The sequence below is a fragment of the Anomaloglossus baeobatrachus genome, chromosome 8, assembly GCF_048569485.1.
Source record: "Anomaloglossus baeobatrachus isolate aAnoBae1 chromosome 8, aAnoBae1.hap1, whole genome shotgun sequence".
In the NCBI taxonomy this organism is placed as follows: Eukaryota; Metazoa; Chordata; class Amphibia; order Anura; family Aromobatidae; genus Anomaloglossus; species Anomaloglossus baeobatrachus.
In genome coordinates this window covers 134496498-134516623 of record NC_134360.1, presented here as the reverse complement: position 1 = coordinate 134516623, position 20126 = coordinate 134496498, and the positions used below count along the sequence as shown (strand labels likewise).

The window sequence follows — 20126 nt, the reverse complement described above, 5'->3', positions numbered from 1 at the left end:
ATACCTTCAGATGAAACAAGGACCACAAATACAATGCATTAGCAGTGAAGGATTCAGTCCAGTTTTAAAAAACAAGGTGAACATTACTGTTGAAACTAGTGTACCATATAGTACCCCACAAAAGTATTCACTCCCTTTGCTTTTTACCTATCTTGTTACATCAGCATTAAATAGTCAAAGTTGGGGAAATGAAGTGAGAAAAATATAGGCAAAAGTTAAATATATGGGATGAAATAACTAAAAATTGCCCTGTGTATGTTTTCACCCCTTTTGCTCTGAAAACCTTTAAAATTTCTGTTGCAAGCAATTACCTTCATAAGACACATGCTTAGTGAAAGGAAGTCCACCTGTGTGCAATCCAAGTGTAAGGGTATGTGCGCACGTTGCTTTTTACCTGCTTTTTTGCTGCTTTTTCTTCTGCGCTGTTTAATGCCAAAATGGATGTGTTCTTCTATTCAAGCAAAGTCTATGGGAATTTGGGTTTCTTGTTCACACTATGTTGTTCAAAATGCTGCCTTTTTGTGGCAGAACTTTGGTCAAAAACTCAGCTTTTCAAAGAAGCAACATGTCAATTGTTTTTGCCATTTGGGTTTTGCACTGCAAAGCTGAGTTTTTGACCAAAGTTCTGCCACAAAAAGGCAGCATTTTGAACAACATAGTGTGAACAAGAAACCCAAATTCCCATAGACTTTGCTTGAATAGAAGAACACATCCATTTTGGCATTAAACAGCGCAGAAGAAAAAGCAGCAAAAAAGCAGGTAAAAAGCAACGTGCGCACATACCCTTACATGGTCTGTCAGTATATACACATCTTTTCTGAAAGCCTGCAGAGGCTGCAACACCATTCAGCAAGAGACACCACTAACTAAACAACATCATGAGGACCAAGGAAATAACCAAGCAAGTGAGAGACAAAGATGTTGAAAAATATGTCAGGGTTGGGTTCTAAAAACATATCTCAATCTCTGATGATCACCCAGATCACCATCAAATCCATTATCATCAAGTCTTGCAAGCCCATAGCTTCAATGAAAATGAGAAGGACCAGGAGTGATCACAATAGTTAAGAAGGTAAAATTAAAAAATTAAAAAAGAACGCATACATGTGGCATTGCTGACCTGGAAAATCACCTTGTTATTTCATTGATGCTGCACAATATTAAGACTGTAAAAATAAAACCTAAAATCAATAGTAGAATTAGGTGTCTTTCCCTATTTTACTGCACTTGGAATTTTTTTTCCTGTTTTCTGATATACTAATTGACCCCTCCAAGGAAGAAAACACGAAATGTGTGTAGGGGCTGCAGGTGCACATTTGGGACTGACTGCCATGGGTAAGCACTAACATTATCTGCCTTACTGTTTGCTTATTTATCAATGGATTCAGTATAGTACACCACTCCTTTGTTGTTTCTTTGGCAACTATATACCACAGCTGCGGCCTGATTTTTAAGTTTAATCACTTTATGGAACCTGTGGATATATTTTCCTAGCTACTACTAGTTCTTGCGCCCTTCCATTTGAATCTTTATTGAGCTACGATATATATATCTTGTTATGAAATGTCTTTAATTTATTTTTTGGTTCATTACTCTCACCTTTGTAGTATATATACATTGTTTGGAGTTTTCCCTTTTTTTCATTGGGGAAATGGGAATCGTTTCCCTATTCATTAACAACCTACGTGTTTGGATATTGATTACAATACTGTATCTAGCATATTGCGCAGATACTAGATAGCAATTAAACTGCAAGAAATCCAGATATTTCACTGTGTGAGCAATGATTTTCCTATGTTGATTTGTTTATGCTAATGCTCAGAGCTGTGACCTTCCTCAATAAATTGTATATTTTTTAAAATTATTTATGATATTAGTAAAAAATTTGGAATCTGAGTTTACACATTAACACACACTGATTACTGTAATTACACTAGAATAAAAAAGACAATCTTTAATTATAATAGTGACTTGACAAGTCAGTTGCACAAATAACAAATATCAAGCTATATCTCCCCCAGGGAGTTGTTTTTCTAATTTCTTGGATGTTTAACAGTTTTTCCATTTTTGACTACTTGAAAATATAATTCGAGACTTCAGTAAACACTTTTATTTAGCACATTTGGTACTTTATGTACTAATGCCGTGGCAAGTACAGAATGGAACATAATGTATCTAGGCCTTAGTAATAGTATACTTGCATATTTATTCTATGGAATAAAAGTGGGCAGTCAAAGGACATGGGTATATTAGTTAGTAATAATTGTTAAGTAAGAGCTGAATTTTGGCGAAAATATGAAAACAGAAATAGAATGTATTTGTTTTAAAGGAGTTGGCTATGATTTCTACTTTCAGGAATGCACCGCTCCCCTGCTTCCTTTTTCCTGAACGATGGTTCTCAATAGTGGCCACTAAACAATGTACGGAGCTGTGCTATCCAACCTATTCACTGTTCCATATAGTCGCTCCAGCCATTACTGTAGCTGATAACAGCTGTTTGGTGGGGGTACTGATGACCTTTCCTGAGGATAGATCATCGATATTAAAGTATTGGGCAACCTTCATAACTGCCTAAAACACAACTTCCTGATATTTTGTCTCACTGTACTGTTATTCATTATTCTGCATTTACAGTGGGTACGGAAAGTATTCAGACCACTTTAAATTTTTCACTATTTGTTTCATTGCAGTCATTTGGTAAATTCAAAAAAGTTTATTTTTTTCTCATTAATGTACACTCTGCTTGACAGAAATCTTGACAGAACAAAACAAATGTAGAAATTTTTGCAAATTTTATAAAAAAGAAAAACTGAAATATCATGTGGTCATAAGTATTCAGGCCCTTTGCTTAGTACTGAATAGAAACACCTTTTTGAGCTAGTACAGCCATGAGTCTTCTTGGGAATGATGCAACACGTTTTTCACACCTGGATTTGGGGATCCTCTGCCATTCTTCCTTGCAGATCCTCTCCAGTTACGTCAGGTTAGATGGTGAACGTTGGTGGACAGCCATTTTCAGGTCTCTGCTGAGATGCTCAGTTGGGTTTAGGTCAGGGCTCTAGCTGGGCCGGTCAAGAATGGTCACAGAATTGTTCAAAAGCCACTCCTTTATTATTTTATTTTAGCTGTGTGCTTAGGGTCATTGTCTTGTTCGAAGGGGAACCTTCAGCCAAGTCTGAGGTCCAGAGCACTCTGGTAGAGGTTTTCTTCCAGGATATCTCTGTACTTGGCCACATTCATCTTTCCTTCAATTGCAACCAGTCGTCCTGTCCCTGTGGCTGAAAAATCCCCCTCTGGTATGATGCTGCCACCACCATGTTTCACTGTGATGAGGTACCTGGTTTTCTCCACACAATACCACTTAGAATTATCACCAAAAAGTTCTATCTTTGTCTCATCAGACAAGAGAATCTTATTTGTCATAGTCTGGGAGTCCTTTATGTGTTTTTTTGCAAACTCTATGCAGGCTTTTATGTCTTGCACTGAGGAGAGGCTTCCATCAAGCCACTCTGCCATAAAGGCCCAAATGGTGGAGGGCTGCAGTGATAGTTGACTTTGTGCAACTTTATCCCATCTCCCTACTGCATCTCTGAAGCTCAGCCACAGTGAGCTTGGGATTATTCTTTACCTCTCTCACCAAGGCTCTTCTCCCACGATTGCTCAGTTTGGCTGGATGACCAGGTCTAGGAAGAGTTCTGGTGGTCTCAAACTTCTTCCATTAAGGATTATAGAGGCCAATGTGCTCTTATGCAGGCGTCACACGAGACGATCTATCATGCGATATGTCGTCGGGGTCACGGTTTTCGTGACGAACATCCGGCATCGTTTACGACGTCGTCCCGTGTGACACCTACGAGCGACGCAGAACGTTCACAAATCGTGTATCGTTGACACGCCGCTCATTTTTAAAAAGTCGTTTATTTTTCTTTGTGCCGGTTGTTCATCTTACCCGGGGCAGCACACGTCACTCCGTGTGACACCCCAGGAACGATGAACACAGCTTACCTGCGTCCCGCAGCTCCTGCCGGCCGCTGTGTGATGTCGCTGTGACGCCGAACGTCCCACCCCCTTCAGGAAGTGGATGTTTGCCGCCCAAAGCGACGTCGCTCAGCAGGTAAGTGCATGTGACGGCGGTTTAACGACTCTGTGCGCCACGGGCAACTAATTGCCTATGATGCACAAACGACGGAGGCGGGTACGATCGCTCATGCGATCACACGATAGATCGTATCGTGTGATGCCCGCATTAGAGACCTTGAGTACTGAAGAAATTCTTTTGTAATCTTAGCCGAATCTCTGCCTTGTCGCAATTCTGTCTCTGAGCTCCTTGGGCAGTTCCTTTGAACTCATGATTCTCATTTGGTGTGACATGTATTGTGAGCTGTAAGGTATTATATTGACAGGTGTGTGCCTTTCCAAATCAAGTCCTATCAGTTTAATTAAACACAGCTGGACTCCAATGAAGAAGTAGAACCATCTCAAGGCGGATCACAAGGGAATGGACTGCATGTGACTTAAATATGAATGTTTGAGCAACAAGTCTGAATACATATGACCATGTGATATTTCAGTTTTTCTTTAAAAAAAAATTGCAAACATTTCAACACTTCTGTTTTTTTCTGTCAACATGAGGGATGGGGTGCAAAGTGTACATTAATGAGAAAAAAATGAACCTTTTTAAATTTAACAAATGTCTGCAATGAAACAAAGAGTGAAAAAAATTAAAGGGGTTTGAATACTTTCCATACCCACTGTATATTAGCAAAAGTATGAGAATTCTGAAACATTTACATTCTAATTTTACTTATAGTTGATGGTAATTGGGGCCCATGGGAAGCCTGGAGTAAATGCTCTGCTTCATGTGGTGGTGGCCAACAGCTTCGGACCCGCTTGTGCAAGCATCCCATGGAATCTAACAGTGTTCGCACATGCCCAGGGGACTCCACTCAGCTTCAGAAATGCAATGTTCAAGCTTGCCAAGGTAACCAGTACATTCATATGGTTTAAATGGTAAATTAGGCTGGAGTCACACTTGTGTATGGCATCCAATGTGAGTGCATTGGATGCGATATACTAATGACTCTTGGCTCACGCACTCTTGTGAGTGTGGTCCAAGTGTTATGCAACCGCGATCCGATCTTGCGAATAGATCACAACTGTGGAGAAGAGAGAGAGAGTGATTTCTCCATCTCCTCCATTGCCTGTCTGTGCGTATATTAGACTGCTCTCAGATGTCATCTGAGTGCAGTCCGATGTTTCATACGCACCCATAGACTTGTATGGGTGCGAGTGAGCCGAGAAATTCAGACAATCAAAGCATGCAGCTATTTTTTCCTGAGATTGATTAGGACTGAGCAAAACTCACAGATATGAGCTGCCTGATTAACATTGGGCCGAGTGCAATTCAAGATTCTCTCACATTGCACTCATGTGAGTCATACACCAGTGTGACCCCAGCATTAGACAGACTATATTGTCTCTTACATTGTGCGAAATACATTATAAAATTCCATGTGTTCAAGAAAATGAGCTATTTCCACCCTAATTCCTCTCACATATTTAAAAGTACTTAAAAAAAACGGATTACATAAATTTCAAGTGTTTTTCATAACTTTTTTGTTCTCTTTATTAAACATTGTTCAGTGGCATCATTTACTTTGTAACATTTTAAATGATGTGTATCTCTTCTGTAATTTTTCAAGCACTCTAGACCAGTGTCCCCAACTGCAGTCCTTAAGGCCACCTACAGTGCATGTTTTCAGGATTTCCTTAGCATTGCATAGGTGATATTTTAATTACCTGCACAGGTGAGGATTCCAACACCATTGCAGTGTTAAGGAAATCCTGAAAACATGCCCTGTTGGTGGGCCTTGAGGACTGGAATTGGGAAACACTGCCCGAGAGTGCTCCTCAACCTGTGAGGCTGGCTTCACCAGGGATATTGAGGCAACAACTAGTTGTTGGTGAGCTGCACTTTGGGAGGCAGGTTTCACAAAAGATATAATAGCAACAATTTCTCAAGACTGGTATAAACAACACCAGTCTTGATTAGGGCGTATGTTGGAGTCAGACATTAATGATTAATAAAGAGACACATGGCTCTGTTAGTGAATCTGAAAAGTGGTGTGAGCCTCCGTGCATCTGTCTACAAAGCTTTATCCAGTCAGGGACTGAAGGAAAACATCTGGTCTGACTTCTTCATTAGACGAACTGTAGCACCATGCCCCCATTCTATCCACTTCCTGCCCAGCTGCACCAATTTTGGTGGAGCAGGGAAAAACTAATGTAAAAAACGCTGCAAATTGCTACATTTTTGTGCAAATGTGACGCCTTGGCCTATCAAGTCGTCACAGGGTATTGTGCAATCAGCATTTCTGCACAGTATCCGCATCCTCCTTGGTTACGGATCCCTGTTCTTTGGTGTTGCTAAGATCAGAGCCAGTCAAAACCCTAGAAACACTTTACACCATACCCAACAGACACATCATTGGGGGGCCTGATGAGAATAGGGTCGCCCACTTAGGGGGTTAGTAAGGGGAGGTGAGAAGTGTCAAAGAGGAGCAGTGTGTGAAGTGGAGAATGAAGGGTGAGGAGCTGGGCTCTGAGTAGAATCCTAGGTGGCAGTTGTTGGTCTGGGCCTGGGAGGAGCTGGAACCCCAATTGCAGGGAATCATGTCAAGGGGCACAGACTTGCCGAGGAGGACAGCCGGAGGCCTTGAGCCATCTCTGGGCAGGGGCCAGGGCACGACGGGGTACGTGGACCTTAGGCTGGGAAGTAGCTTCAAGCGTCCTGGTAATTTACCCGACGGGGGTGAAGTCTTCAAGATTCATCCCTCACCTGCTCCAAAATCGGGGTACTATTGCAACGAGGGGATAGGACTTTTCCCAAAGTACAGTCCACCAAATCCCAAGCGTGAACCCTGAGAGCAAGCTCACTCCGTTAGCCATACGGGTGAGCGGGACCCGATTAGTTCCAGACTATAGGGTCCAACAAGTTAGAAGGTGCCATGGAAAAGGACACAGGTTAACAAGCAACACCAAGGGCACGGATCCAAGCATGCTCCCTCCTTGCTGCAGCAATGCTCAGAATTCTAGTTTACAAGCTGTCGGTGTCAGTATTCTTGGACTGAGTACGCAGTGACCCTTCCTTTTCCCAATGGCTCCCCCCCTGCACCACCACGGGGCCCCGGAGCACAAACCACCCTACCCACGGAGGGGTTAAACACCTTGCTGCCATACTATCGCCACCGGGCTCCCCCCACCAACAGCAGCGGTGGTACTCCATCTTACCACGCACCGTGGGTGGCGTCACGAACTTCTAACTCCCCTGTATATACCCCCTTTTCAAACACGAGTGACCGCGCAAACCCCCGGGTCCGGAGACCCCTTGCGCCACCGCGGTTCCGGATCCGAGCGGCTCGGCTGCTGGCACGGGGATGGTACACAATGTCGCATGGCGGAAAAAATGTGCAACTTAGAGTGTTTTATGATGGATTTCCTAAACCAATACCATGATGAATCAGGGCCCATTTGCTGCACAGTCCAATCTATGATTACATCCTTTCTCTAACTCCAAACTAAAACTCGAAATTGACTCATTTTGTACCTGTTGTAATGTTAGTGTGCTTAGAAAAACAAAAAATTGGCAAATATTTACAATTTTAGTGTTTACTTGCACTACAGATGGTGAGGCTCGGACAATATGTCTGGTAAGGTCTGGACAATATCTTTGGTTTCTCTGATGAGGCCCCAGTAGGAAAAGTTTGAGCTCTGGTGAAACCTACAGTAAAAACTCCATAACCAAAACACCAAAAAACAAAATGCTTTTTATGTAGACTTTTCAGTAATTTGCCACAGATGTCAAAGTAATACAAGTGGCTGTTGATAAGTATTTGGCTTTACCCAGAAAGAAATGAGATAGGATGATGAAACTTTACATTTATTCCACATACTCTCCACTGATGACAACACACTTCTTACATCGGTTATTCCAAGTTCTGTAAGCCTAGCAAAAAGAAGGATTTTGGTTGTGCCTCATGCCAGGCATCCGTAGTAGCCATGGCATCAGAAATAGTGTGAAATTTGGTACCCTTGAGGCGTTTCTTCAGGTTTGGACACAGATGATAGTCAGAGGGAGCTAGATCTGGTGAATAAGGTGGGTGGTCAACCAGCTGGAAGCCCAGTTCTGCCAGTTTTGTCGTGGTCGCTTGTGCTGTGTGAGAAAGGTGTTGTCTTGCAGGAACAAGATTCCTTTGGACAGCTTGCCATGCCTTTTGGCCTTCAGAGCTGCCTTCAAATTGTCCAAAAGTTCAATGTAATACCTTGCATTGAGGGTGGCACCCATTTGAAGGTAGTCCACCAGCAGCACGCCCTCCTTGTCCCAGAACACAGATGTCATCCCCTTAGTGGCTGATTTTTGCACCCTGAACATCTTTGGACGAGGAGAACCACTGTGCCTCCACTCTTTTGACTGCTTGTTTTCAGGGTCATACAAATAAATCCAAGTCTCATCCATAGTGACCAGTCGATCCAGGAAGTTCTTATCTGTCCGGAAAGATAAATGGACCGGAAAGTTTTCACTCGCACGCTTCTCTGATCTGTTGTCAAACATTTGAGGACCCACTTTGCAGATAGCTTCCTCATGTCCAAATGTTCATGGATAATGACACACACACGTTCACGGGAAATCCTCATGATGTCTGCTATTGCTTTAGCTGAAATTTGTCAATTCTCCAGTATAAGGTCGTGCACAGCATCGACGATCTCCGGAACAACAATCACTCTCGGTCGTCCAGGACATACCTCATCATTGGTGCTGAAGTGGCCCATTTTAAATTTGGTAACCCAGTTCTTAACTGTGGAATATGAAGGGCATTGATCCCCCAATGTCTGTGACATATCACCATGATATCCTTCGCGGACTTTCCTTGCAAAAACAAGAATTTTATCACTCCTCTGCTCTCAGTTGCTGTGAAGATCGCATTACACTCCGCTATTTTGTTTTCCCGCATGCGTAGAACACTGTTGCTATAAGCAACAAACACAACATTTTGAAAACATACTGTATATGAGACACATAAGGATTTCATGTGATACAACATTCGTTACCATAGAAACAAAAAAAATCACAAAGCCAAAGACTCAACAGCAGCCCCACGTATCTTGCTATATCAATTTTAAAAAGCCTTTATGTATGAAATTTTTGCCAACGTCCGACATTACAGCTGTATTGTGTAATAAATGCAAATCTGCAAATTCTACACTAGCAAAATTAATTTCAAAGTGCCCCAGGATTATAGAATTTTTTAAATTGAGACTTGGGGATGTCCACACTTGATAATCAATATTCATCTCAGATTTTGTTCCAAATCCACTGCAAATTCAGCACATAAAGGGTTATGTCTGTGGAGAGAATCTGTTGTAAGAATCAACATGCCACGGATCTAAAAAGCTGCATCATATGTCAATTTTGAGGAAGAAGCATTATCACGGTTATGTGGATAAAGGGGGCTTTACACGCTGCGACATTGCTAATATGGAGTCGTTGGGGTCACAGAATTGGTGACGCACATCCGGCCGCATTAGCAATGTTGCTGCGTGTGACACCGATGAGCGATTTTGCATCATTGCAAAAACGTGCAAAATCGCTTATCGGTGACATGGGGGTCCATTCTCGATTATCGTTACTGCAGCAGTAACGATGTAGTTCGTCGCTCCTGCGGCAGCACACATCGCTATGTGTGACGCCGCAGGAACGAGGAACCTCTTCTTACCTGCCTCCCGGCCGCTATGAGGAAGGAAGGAGGTGGGCGGGATGTTCCGGCCACTCATCTCCGCCCCTCCGCTTCTATTGGGCGGCCGCTCAGTGACATCGCTGTGACGCCGCACGGACCGCCCCCTTAGAAAGGAGGCGGTTCGCCGGTCACAGCGACGTCGCCGGGCAGGTAAGTATGTGTGATGGGTCTGCACGATGTTGTGTGGCACGGGCAGCGATTTGCCCGTGTCACACAACAGATGGGGGCGGGTACCCACGCTAGCGATATCGGGACCGATATCGCAGCGTGTAAAGTAGCCTTAAGAGTTGTAAATACGTCACAATTCACAAACTTTGCTTTTGCATTTAGCGGTAGATTTTGTATATGGAAATAGAGAGAAAATGTGATCACACTCTTGGAATAATTTGATTTTAAAGAAAATTTGTAATGAAGTTATAAAGTTACCCATTATCAGAAAAAAAAGTTTTTATGTTTATTTTTAACATTTTAAAGTTACAGATAAAAAAAATCTTTAAATCTTGCAGTTTTCAGACTGAACTCCATAACAGGTTGACATTTCTGTCCTCCATTCATCACAGGCAGAACTAGAATGAACAGTTATATATGGATAATGCAGTACCATACCATTCACAAAAGGGGATGGAGACAACTCTTATCCTCTACACACATGCACATACACACAATGTAATAATGATAGTTACCTCCTATACACACACATGTGCATACACATACACACATGCACATAGTCATGCTGTAATAATAATAGTTACGTACTACACACACATACACGCGCACATACATACACATGCACATACACATGATGTAAGAATGATAGCTACCCCCTAAACACACACTCTAATGCAGACAGACACACATATACACACATGCACACACACGCACACAAACATGCACACAGACACACACCATTTAATAATGATACTTAGCCCCTACACACACTTGCTTGCACACAAATGCACACACAGATACACACATGCACACACACACATGTACACACAAATACACACAATTTAATAATGATACTTAGCCCATACACATGTGGCGCCCCTGACCTGGTCAGGCACCACTGAGTACTGCACCCATGCTGGGGACAGTACAATACAGGTAATCCAGATGGCTGACTGGGGTGTGGAACACAGGCGCATAGTGATCAGGCCTCACACATGTACCTAAGAGAGGACCCCTGGGGAACCCAGGAGGGGGCAGAGCCTACGCCTTCACTGGAATAGTGGAGGGGGTGAGAGCTTCCATCTCCTCTCAAGGGGTGTGGTAAGAGAGTCTGGTTGCTAGGTGGCGTAGGCAGACACAAGTGGGGAAGGAAAGAGAGATAGGAGGAGTTAGTTAGAGCTTGGAGCTCGGACTGAGGAGATGTCAGCAGAAAGAGTAGAGATGGAAAAAAAACCCACCAGTGAGTCGGTTAGAGCAGAACTCCAGAGGGCTCAGTGAGGAGCAGACCTGTGGGGCTGATGCTGTCTAACAGCGCCCGCGCAGTGGCTACAGACGGGGGAGAACGGTCAACTAGGAGTGCTGCCTGAAAGCCAGCTTCAGCTAGAGAGTGCACGGAGTGGGAAGTAAGGAGACTTCTAGAGAGCACCAGGCCCAACCGGGCGGCAGATCCCGAAGCGAGGATAGATTCACCTTTCCCTGCTAAACCTGCCGGTGTGGGGCTCTTACAGCCCACACCACCACAACCAAAAGCCGCAGCCACGTAACCGCAAGTTAGGGCCCATAGGTCATAGGAGGCAAGAGGCTGGAGTGGCCTGGTCCGGGGAACAAGCACACGGCAAACAACAAGGGGAGAGAGGCTGCAGCATCTTCCCTGGGTGACCCCCATAGGGACTCAAAGTCGGGGTCACCCCAAACCACCGAGGGCTAAGGAAGGCGAGTCAGTAGTCACCCTCATAAAGTCAGCCTGAAGGATACCTGGTTCCTACCTGGTTTATCTCAGCTACGCCCGGGTTACTCACCCTGCCACCTGAAGTGAGTAAAAACCCTGAAAGACATCCTGCCTGTGTGGTCATTCTGCGACTTGTGGTACTACAAACCTACACAGGGCCCTGGGGCTTGCCTCACTCTCAGGAGGCTCCTACATCTAACTGCACACACCATCAGCCCCAGGCGTCCCCTAACCTGCAGTGGCGGTCCCCACTGACCGCAATACTGAGAGTGGCGTCACGATCAAACAAGAAGATTTCCTACCAGTGACGGAGATCCAGCAACATGGAGTCCCTGAAGGTAATGCACCGACACCGACACAACACCTGTGGGGCTTCACATCTGGCGTCACGAACAGGATAAGGACTAGACCTGTTGAGACAGGTGACCATGTGCCTGGGCGGTCCGCTTGAAAAATTGGAAGCGCCGCCATATTGCCACCATGAAAAGCGCGCTGAAAAACAACAGCAGCCCGCGCTGGAAGAAGTGACCGCCCACGAAGAGGTGTGGCTACCCAGAGATCCCCTGCAGAGTTCTGACCTTGCCAGCTATGAGAGTGGAAGCGTCGAGAAACGGCGGAACAGAAAGGGAGCCACAAGCCTGCTGCTGGGAGAGAAGCTGCTGAAAGAGGCAGAACAGAAGCTGGACAGCTTGCTACAGGAGGCAGCGACGAGGCCACCGCTGGGAGATCGTGCGGAAGACGGCGCAGAAGGAATGGCGTCTGACAGCAGGAACCCAGAACCAGGCTCCGCTGCCTGGTGGTATCGGGAGCTGGCCCAGTTCTGTGATCGACTGGAGACCCGGGTCATAGAGCAGGTCAGAGAAGAGTACGCGGAGTTCCTGGGGATGGCTGCGGCGGTGCGGACCTACGAGGAGGGAGCCGCGCGACGCATGTCAGACCGAGCGGCGACGACGCAGACCCCGATGCTGCCACCGGTGGGTGAGTCAAGTGATGCCCCGGCCAGCGCGAGTGCCCCGACCCCTGCAGCCACGCCCGCGGTCCCCGAAGAGGCGCCCGGCGCGGCGATGCTGGACCAGGCCGCAGCCACGCTAGAAGCAGCCCGCCAAGCCCAGGCCGCTGCAGCGATGCCCCGCCTGTCCCGCAGGGCTCCGACCACCACGGCAGTGCTCATCCGTGCTGCAGGTGTGACGCTGACCCAGGCTGCCACCCTGCTGAACCCAGCCCGCCAAGACTCCAACGCAGCAGCGACGCTCGTCCGCGCCGCAGGTGATATGCTGAACCAGGCCGCAGCCCCGCCGGGTGCGGCCCGCCAAGCTCCGACCACCGCAGTGATGCCCTGCCCGGCCCGCACAGACCAGGCCGCCGCAGCGATGCCCTGCCCGGCCCGCACAGATCAGGCCGCCGCAGCGATGCCCTGCCCGGCCCGCACAGACCAGGCCGCCGCAGCGATGCCCTGCCCGGCCCGCCAAGACCAGGCCGCCGCCATACAGGGCGCGGCCCGCCAAGATAAAAGAGACATACCATTTACCCCGGCCTGCAAGGCCAGAGCTGATACCGCTCCCCAATCCACGGAGGTCTCTGATAGGAAGCCCACGCTGGAGGAAGAATACTGGCAGATGAGGGCTGACATGGAGGCCAAGTTTCCCCAGTGGTTGGTGGATCTGTACCTGCGCCCCCCATGCACCCCTGAGGAGATTCAGGCAACCCCTGCAGCCGCGCCGGAGAGTCCCCCGCCCGGGCCAGCAGAAGAAAGTCCATCCCCAGTCCTGCCACCAGAGGAGTGCCAGGAAGAACTAAGGGGGAGAGGAGGCCAGGAAGCAGAAGGGCTGACTCCGACGCCAGCCGCAGCAGACCCCTACCCAGAGCCGGAGATGCTGCCCTATTCCCGCTGGGAGGAGGAAGACTTGACACCGTCAGCAGACGAAGATCAGCCCAAAGACCTCACCTGGGAGCCTGCAGGCATGAACCCAGCCCGCAAGACACGGCGCAGCAGATCAAAGCGTCCTCCGACACCACAGTCCCCAGAACAGAAAGAGGTTACAGCCAGAGATCTGGAGGAGAAAAGGTGCCTAAGAAGGTCCAAAGCCCAGGCTAGAGGACCCCTTTACAGAGGAATAGTAGAGGACTTCAACCTGAAAAGTGGATACGGCTTCATTGTAGTGAAAGGAATAAAAGAGGGCATATTTGTTAACAGGAGAGATGTTCAAGCCCACCTGCCCAGAGGACATTCCGGCAGAAATTTGAAAATTGGAGAAGCAGTACAGTTCACTCTGCATGAAGGTGAAAGGGGATTGTATGCGCTCGATGTAGCACCATGTCCAAGACAAGAAAGACAAGAAAGACAAGAAAGACAAGAAAGACAAGAAAGACAAGAAAGACAAGAAAGACAAGAAAGACAAGAAAGACAAGAAAGACAAGAAAGACAAGAAAGACAAGACAGAGATAAAGAAACAGATACAGAAAAGGAATCAGATGCAGACCAAGAAAGGAAAGACACAGAACCTATAGATGAGGCAACCACAGATGAAGAAAGAGACAAAGAGCAGGAAAGTCACAGGTGCCAGTGCCCAACGTGCCCTCGCCCTAGTGAAAAAGAGGAGTAAAGTAAAGGAAAGTAAGAAGAGAAGTTACTGTTTTGATCAGTTTTGAAAAGTTTTGTTTTGCAACGTTTAAGAAATGCGCCCACAAAAACTATTGTGAGAAACAAACTTAAGGCTATGAACTTGCTATAGCCACAAACTCTCGCAGTGTAAATAGTTACACCAGTGGCACCACCACCAGGGCCAGCCTGTTTAGGGGCTTGGCTCGTCTGCAACCAGGGGGGCCCGTCCGTAGAAAAGGGCCTTGGCTCACCTGCGACCAGAGAGCACGCCTGTTTATGGGGCCTTGGCTCACCACCACAAAGAGGGTACCTGGTCAGCACCAACTGTGGAGTCCGCCTCTGCATCCTGCCAGAAGAGGCTGACGGCGCGGATCCACCAGGCCAGGTATACCCTGAAACCACCAGCCCATGAAAGCCGCCTATACATCCTGCCAGAAGTGGCTGAAGTTGCGGCCAACGTGAGAGGGTTTTGGGTGGGTTAACGGACTTGTGGGTGGAGGGTGGTGATGTCTGATACCTGGTGCTTTTAAAAATGTTTTACATGTTTTAATGTTTTATGCATTTTAAAATGTTGTCTTGCAGCCCGAGGACGTGCTGGTGATAACTAAGGGGGAATGTGGCGCCCCTGACCTGGTCAGGCACCACTGAGTACTGCACCCATGCTGGGGACAGTACAATACAGGTAATCCAGATGGCTGACTGGGGTGTGGAACACAGGCGCATAGTGATCAGGCCTCACACATGTACCTAAGAGAGGACCCCTGGGGAACCCAGGAGGGGGCAGAGCCTACGCCTTCACTGGAATAGTGGAGGGGGTGAGAGCTTCCATCTCCTCTCAAGGGGTGTGGTAAGAGAGTCTGGTTGCTAGGTGGCGTAGGCAGACACAAGTGGGGAAGGAAAGAGAGATAGGAGGAGTTAGTTAGAGCTTGGAGCTCGGACTGAGGAGATGTCAGCAGAAAGAGTAGAGATGGAAAAAAAACCCACCAGTGAGTCGGTTAGAGCAGAACTCCAGAGGGCTCAGTGAGGAGCAGACCTGTGGGGCTGATGCTGTCTAACAGCGCCCGCGCAGTGGCTACAGACGGGGGAGAACGGTCAACTAGGAGTGCTGCCTGAAAGCCAGCTTCAGCTAGAGAGTGCACGGAGTGGGAAGTAAGGAGACTTCTAGAGAGCACCAGGCCCAACCGGGCGGCAGATCCCGAAGCGAGGATAGATTCACCTTTCCCTGCTAAACCTGCCGGTGTGGGGCTCTTACAGCCCACACCACCACAACCAAAAGCCGCAGCCACGTAACCGCAAGTTAGGGCCCATAGGTCATAGGAGGCAAGAGGCTGGAGTGGCCTGGTCCGGGGAACAAGCACACGGCAAACAACAAGGGGAGAGAGGCTGCAGCATCTTCCCTGGGTGACCCCCATAGGGACTCAAAGTCGGGGTCACCCCAAACCACCGAGGGCTAAGGAAGGCGAGTCAGTAGTCACCCTCATAAAGTCAGCCTGAAGGATACCTGGTTCCTACCTGGTTTATCTCAGCTACGCCCGGGTTACTCACCCTGCCACCTGAAGTGAGTAAAAACCCTGAAAGACATCCTGCCTGTGTGGTCATTCTGCGACTTGTGGTACTACAAACCTACACAGGGCCCTGGGGCTTGCCTCACTCTCAGGAGGCTCCTACATCTAACTGCACACACCATCAGCCCCAGGCGTCCCCTAACCTGCAGTGGCGGTCCCCACTGACCGCAATACTGAGAGTGGCGTCACGATCAAACAAGAAGATTTCCTACCAGTGACGGAGATCCAGCAACATGGAGTCCCTGAAGGTAATGCACCGACACCGACACAACACCTGTGGGGCTTCACACACACACTCACTTGCACACACATACACATGCACACACCCACATGTACACACATACATACACACAATTTAATAATGATACTTAGCCAATACACACACTCACTTGCACACACATACACATGCACACGCCCACATGTACACACATACATACACACAATTTAATAATGATACTTAGCCAATACACACACTCACTTGCACACACATACACATGCACACGCCCACATGTACACACATACATACACACAATTTAATAATGATACTTAGCCAATACACACACTCACTTGCACACACACACGCACACACAGATACACATGCACCCATACACAATTTAATAATGATACTTAGCCCCTGCACACACTTGCTTACACACACACACGCACATAGACACACAATCACCTTTGGGGATATCACAGAGTATGCCTAGAAAATAGGTTAAACAGTCTGTATAACTAGATTTCCATGATGAATAGGTCACTGCACCTTTCTATATCTTTCAACAAGTATCATAGTGAAGTGCTAAATCATGCACTCAATTTCATCTCTAATGTTCATGCAATAAAGGTTAATTGTAGGAAAATGAGAGCATCAGTTCTCGTAAAGCTTTATCTCTTCCAAATCTGTACTTCTTAAATAGAAGAGAACAGAAAAACCTAATGAAGGTGAAAAGCCTGTACAGAAATATTCAACTCTCCGCCACTCTCCTTCCTGCACAGCGCCTGACTTTGTACTATTTCGTAACTGACTTTTTCTTCCTTACACCTAATCTGACTTTTGATTCACTATTTTTTATTATGTTACTATGTTTAGGTGGAGCTCAGTTAATTAGAGGAACTCTAGTTGGAACCATCAATGACCTTGACTTTGGCATTGCATTCCTTAATGGCACAATTAGCAACTCTCTTGATTCACCAAGAAGCACAATAAAGGCACAATATAATAACATTCCCAATACTCTGGGTAAGAAAAGTAAAACTTTGCTTTTTTTTCTTGTATTTAACTTTTCATAGGTTCTCATGATGTAAGTTACAGAAATATCTATAGTGCTTGGTACACCCTTATTCATATAATGCTACCTGATATAAATTAGGTGAAACGGAATATATTTTCTCTTGTCTGATGTCACTGTTTCTCCATAAAATAGCCATTTGAACTAGTGGATTATAATGTAGAGGTATGAGTTTTAGAGTGGGCAATGCATATTACTATGTGAAACAAATGATTATACGCTCCAGGCACTGCCGCACAATGTGAGGTAAGTGTGGGAATAGTGTAACACTGTGTGGGTATTATTTGGCTTTTGTTGTAGTCACCGACACTACACGGACAATATCTGTGCAGTGAGATGACAGAAGTTGTTATAGTGGATTTCATTCTAAACATAGCAAAAAGACAATAGTGTTTACCAGCCAAGACCATAGGTACAAATGCACAGACAGGATACAGCAATCCCACATAATAAAGGAGGTAACACAGGTGCAATTGATGAAACAACCTCTCTCAACCTACCAGTTCAATGAAGGGGTGATTGCCAGGATTAGAATTGCACACAGATTAGGCAATAGGGAACAAGTCACTCACATGTGAAGCACAGTGCCCAGCTGACAGCCGACAGAGTAATACCTTTTGTTGTCAATAGTGCTTCTGAGCAGCGCTATTGCGGACCGCTCATCCCCATTGCGTGACCTCCCAGGCTCCATGACCTCTCAGATCCAGTAATGTCACATTAACTGAGGCGGGCAGCAGTCTTCCTGAATGACTGAGCTGTGGGCGGCGTTTCACTGCTCGTCACAGCCCAGCGTTGCTACTGCTTGCAGCGCTCTGCAGTGAAGGAGGACGGAGCAGGGAGATGCTGGGCTGTGACGCTGGGCTATGATGAGCGGTGAAACTCTGCCCACTGCCCAGTCATTCAGGACGACTGGGGCAGACCATGGTGATGTCAGGTCAACTGGAAGTTGATGTGACATTACTGGACATCAGAGGTCATGGAGCCCTGGGGGATCACAAGAAGGGGATGAGTGGACCCCAGTAGCGTCACTCACAGGCACTATTGCCAACACAAGGTATTTGAGAGAAACCTTGTTTTTTAACTGGAAGTTGATGTGACATCACCAGATCTCAGAGGTCATGGAACCTCGGGAGGGTGGGGTCACTTCATGGGGATTAATGTAGCGCAATAGCGCCACTCAAAGGCACAATTGACTGAACAAGGTATTTGAAAAAAGCCTTCCCTATCAGTTTTACAGGTATGTGGCCACCATTGCAGAGTGGTGAACCACCCCTTTAAGCTAATTCATCAACACATCCGTGTGATGTTTACATGACTATTTTTGCTCTGACCTACTGTCTGTGAAAAAACTGACAGCACGTTGTCCAATGTTATTCACTTTGTCTGTTCAGATGAGCCAAAAAAAAAATCACAGCATGCACTAGTAGCTTCTATAAATCTGTTGAGACCGGCTTACTCAAGTCTATGGCTTATTCAAGTCTATGGGTCTGCAAAAAAAAAAAATCAATTCACATTCTATATGGATCAACCATATACCATCCAATTTTTACAGATACATTGCAATTAACATAGGAAACTGTATTTGTTCTGTAAATTTTAATAAGCTCTGATGTATAAAAATGGAGGCCATATGGATTGCACATGGATGACAATTGATATAAAATCTGGCTGATAATCAATCATTTTTTTTATTTGCTGGTGTGATATTAACCTCAGTGTTATCATCCAATTTTTTTTCTCTAGTCCTTTCTCCTCTTTGCCTTTGCCTTTTTCACTCTTCTATTTATTTTCAGTGAAGCAGGCAGACCATCTGAATTTCTTTATCCATTGACTCTTAACAAGGTATCACTTAAAGGCAGGTAAAATTCAGATGGAATTGTCATGTACAAATATATCTTCAGTGTGTCATCCATCGGTTTTACACACATCACCAGACCCGATTTTAAAGCCTAATATAATTATATGAGACTATAAGTTCGGGCTGGGAGACCCACCCTCAGTCTACGTATTGTGGTCTATATCAACAATGAAAATTGTCCCAAAATCAAGACAATAAAAAGCGATTCATGCTAAAAGATATATACTTTATTTTTAGATTAAAATATTTGTTAATTAAAAATATAAAAAACAGAGAATTGCTCCTGAGAGGGACCAGAAAAAATACCCAGAATATGGAAATTGTACAAAAGTCTACGGGAAAGGTAAAATTGGCAACAATAAATAGATAGATAATGTGCAATAAAGGTCCTACAACATATAGTATGTAATATAAATTAGTTGTAAAATACCAATTCATATAAAAAAAAAAGACTACATAGAAAATATAAGATATTATGATCATTGCACAAACACAATTAATCTACCATCCATTTATTGCTCTGAATTGCACATGCCCTGGTGAATGTAAACATTATATTCATGCTGCTATTACATAAACTATACAGACAAAGAGAACTAAATGCACCAAAATTAGCTGCCAGGGAAGATATAAAGTGCACATGAACTGCCGATATACATTAGAGTAAACCTCTCCTGTTGTACAAATAACCCAAGGTTATATATTTACCTAAATAGGTGACCGTGCAGAGCCTGGGTCTGGGTGAACAGGTCCCTCCACCCCAGACCCAGGCTCTGTACAGTCACCTATCACCAGGGCATGTGCAATTTACAGCAATAAATGGATGGTAGATTAATTGGGTTTGTGCAATGATCATAATATTTTATATTTTCTATGTAGTCATTTTTTTTTTATATGAATTGGTATTTTACAACTAATTTATATTACATACTATATGTTGTAGGACCTTTATTGCACATTATCTATCTATTTATTGTTGCCAATTTCACCTTTCCTGTAGACTTTTGTACAATTTCCATATTCTGGGTATTTTTTCTGGTCCCTCTCAGGAGCAATTCTCTGTTTTTTATATTTTTAATTAACAAATATTTTAATCTAAAAATAAAGTATATATCTTT

General features: G+C 45.5%; 1 protein-coding gene across 1 annotated transcript in view; it reads left to right on the top strand.

Moving 5' to 3' along the window:
- The window catches only part of HMCN1 (hemicentin 1), a 921797-nt gene that overhangs the window by 687899 nt on the left and 213772 nt on the right, over positions 1–20126 (top strand). The window contains exons 93-94 of the mRNA XM_075322013.1: positions 4811–4981; positions 16952–17101. Of these exons, the coding sequence (XP_075178128.1) occupies positions 4811–4981; positions 16952–17101 (321 nt within the window). The remainder of the gene's footprint in view (positions 1–4810; positions 4982–16951; positions 17102–20126) is intronic.